The 2,144-nt window shown below is 69.0% G+C and overlaps 1 protein-coding gene across 1 annotated transcript; it reads left to right on the forward strand.

The window, feature by feature from the left end:
• Positions 1-1,435, forward strand: MYF5 (myogenic factor 5). Its single transcript, XM_075727607.1, has 3 exons — positions 1-507; positions 1,020-1,095; positions 1,242-1,435. The coding sequence occupies exons 1-3, from the start codon at positions 1-3 to the stop codon at positions 1,433-1,435; spliced, it is 777 nt and encodes a 258-aa protein (XP_075583722.1).
• Positions 1,436-2,144: the final 709 nt, after the last annotated feature.

The raw sequence follows: 2,144 nt of genomic DNA on the forward strand, positions 1-2,144 counted from the left end.
ATGGAGGTGATGGACAGCTGCCAGTTCTCCCCCTCCGAGCTCTTCTATGACAGCTCCTGCCTCTCCTCGCCGGAGGGCGAGTTCCCCGAGGATTTCGAGCCCCGGGACCTGCCCCCCTTCGGCGTCCACGAGCCCCCCGAGCCCGCCTGCTCCGAGGAAGAGGAGCATGTCCGGGCTCCCACCGGCCACCACCAGGCCGGCCACTGCCTCATGTGGGCTTGCAAAGCCTGCAAGAGAAAATCCACCACAATGGACCGGCGGAAGGCGGCCACCATGAGGGAGAGGAGGAGGCTGAAGAAAGTGAACCAGGCTTTTGAGACCCTCAAGAGATGCACCACTGCCAACCCCAACCAAAGACTCCCCAAAGTGGAGATCCTGAGAAACGCCATCAGATACATCGAGAGCCTCCAGGAGCTCTTGAGGGAACAGGTAGAAAACTACTATCACCTGCCGGGACAGAGCTGCTCCGAACCGACCAGCCCCACTTCCAGCTGCTCCGATGGGATGGTAAGAGCGGGGCAGGAGCGATGGGGCTGTGGGGACCCCAGGAAGGCCCGCGGGCAGGTCCCCCTCGGCCCGGCGTCGTGGGACCGCTCCCATGGGTGTGGGACGGGCCGCACGCAGCCGGACATCAGGCAAAGGCGCAGGGTTTGCCTTAAAACAGGCCCCTTCCCAGATTTAACGCTGAGCATGCACACGGGCTTTCCGGGAATGCATGGGGGGGGACGACACGGGAACGCTGCCAGAGGGCACCCGGCGAGCGCCCCAGCCCCTGGGGGCTCGTCTTTGTGTCCCGTGTCGTGTGTCCGTCCCCCGTCCCCCCACCCCAATTTAGCGGAGCAGCAGAGGGGTAAAGGAGGGGGGAGACGGGGAAGGCGCTGCCCGGCGTCAGCCCGGCCGGGGAGCTGCGGCCCCGCTCCCTCCCCGCCGGGCTTTAAGGCGCTTTCCCTCCGCGGGGAGAGCCCCGCCGGCCCCGGGTGGGGGGGCCGGGCCGGCACTCGCCCCTCGCTGTCTTGCAGGCCGACTGCGGCAGCCCCGTCTGGTCGGCGAGAGGCAGCAGCTTCGACGCCGTCTACTGCTCCGAGATGGCCCACGGTAAGCCCGACCCGCCGGGGGCGCGGGGGGTGGAGGCGGGGGCCGGGGGGGGGCCGCCCCGCTCCCCGCGGCACTTGGGGAGGGCAGGGCGGGAGCCGGCTGTAACGCGCTGCCGTCCGTCCGCCCGTCCGTCTGTCGGGCCGCAGGGTATGCCGCCGAGCAGAGCAGCACCCTGTCCAGCCTGGACTGCCTCTCCAGCATCGTGGACCGCCTCTCCCCGGCGGAGGAGCCGGGGCTGCCCCTCCGCGACGCCGACTCCCTCTCGCCCAGCGCCAGCATCGACTCGGGGCCGGGGACGCCCGGGACGCCGCCGCCCCGACGGACCTACCAGGCGCTATGAGGGGCCCGGGGGGGCCGGCACCCCGCGCCTGCCGTCGCCCTCCCCCCGGGGCCGCCCCCCTCGCCCGGCCGCGTCCCGCAAAGGCTTCTCGGGCGAGAGGGGCGGCCCCAGCCCCGCCTGGCCCGCCGCCCCCCTCCGGGGCTGGGGGCAAAGCCCCCCCCGCCGGGCGCCGGCCCGGGGTCCCCCCCGGGGCAGGCGGGCCCTGGGGCTCGGGACACACGCGCTACCCTGGAAACCCCGCTGCAAATAAAGCGTGCTGTAAGAGAGCTGTCTGGCCTGCCGGTTCTTTAAGTGCAGTCCCTGGTATTGGGGAGGGCAGCGAGACGCGGCTGCGGGGTGCCCGCCAGCACCCCTGCTCGGCCCCAGCCCAGACTCGGTCACCCCCGACCCCTGCCTGCGTGGGGCCCGGCCCCATCGTGGCCGTCCTGGGCCGGGAGATGGAGCGTCTGGCCGGGCTGGGGCCTGGGAGCTTGTTTCTCTCCCATCACCAGTGGGGGTTATTCTGAGATGGCTCATGGAGCAACAGAAATGTGAAGAGTCAAATTCTCCCTCCATTCCTGTCCTGCTGTGGGCAGTTTCCTTTATTTTCTACAAGAGTAAAAGTAATATTTCGTAGTCGTCTTCCTTTTCTACCCCCTGTCCCCGCAAAGCCCTCGTTTCTTTCCCTGGGTATGAAGACCGAACACGTATTTCAGCATTTGACCCTGCA

This window comes from Pelecanus crispus, chromosome 1, assembly GCF_030463565.1.
Source record: "Pelecanus crispus isolate bPelCri1 chromosome 1, bPelCri1.pri, whole genome shotgun sequence".
Lineage (NCBI taxonomy): Eukaryota > Metazoa > Chordata > Aves > Pelecaniformes > Pelecanidae > Pelecanus > Pelecanus crispus.

Coding starts and splice junctions, on each gene's coding strand:
- MYF5 (XM_075727607.1), top strand. CDS start 1: ATGGAGGTGATGGACAGCTGCCAGTTCTCCCCCTCCGAGCTCTTCTAT. Junction 508..1,019: donor CCAGCTGCTCCGATGGGATG/GTAAGAGCGGGG, acceptor GCTGTCTTGCAG/GCCGACTGCGGCAGCCCCGT. Junction 1,096..1,241: donor CTGCTCCGAGATGGCCCACG/GTAAGCCCGACC, acceptor GTCGGGCCGCAG/GGTATGCCGCCGAGCAGAGC.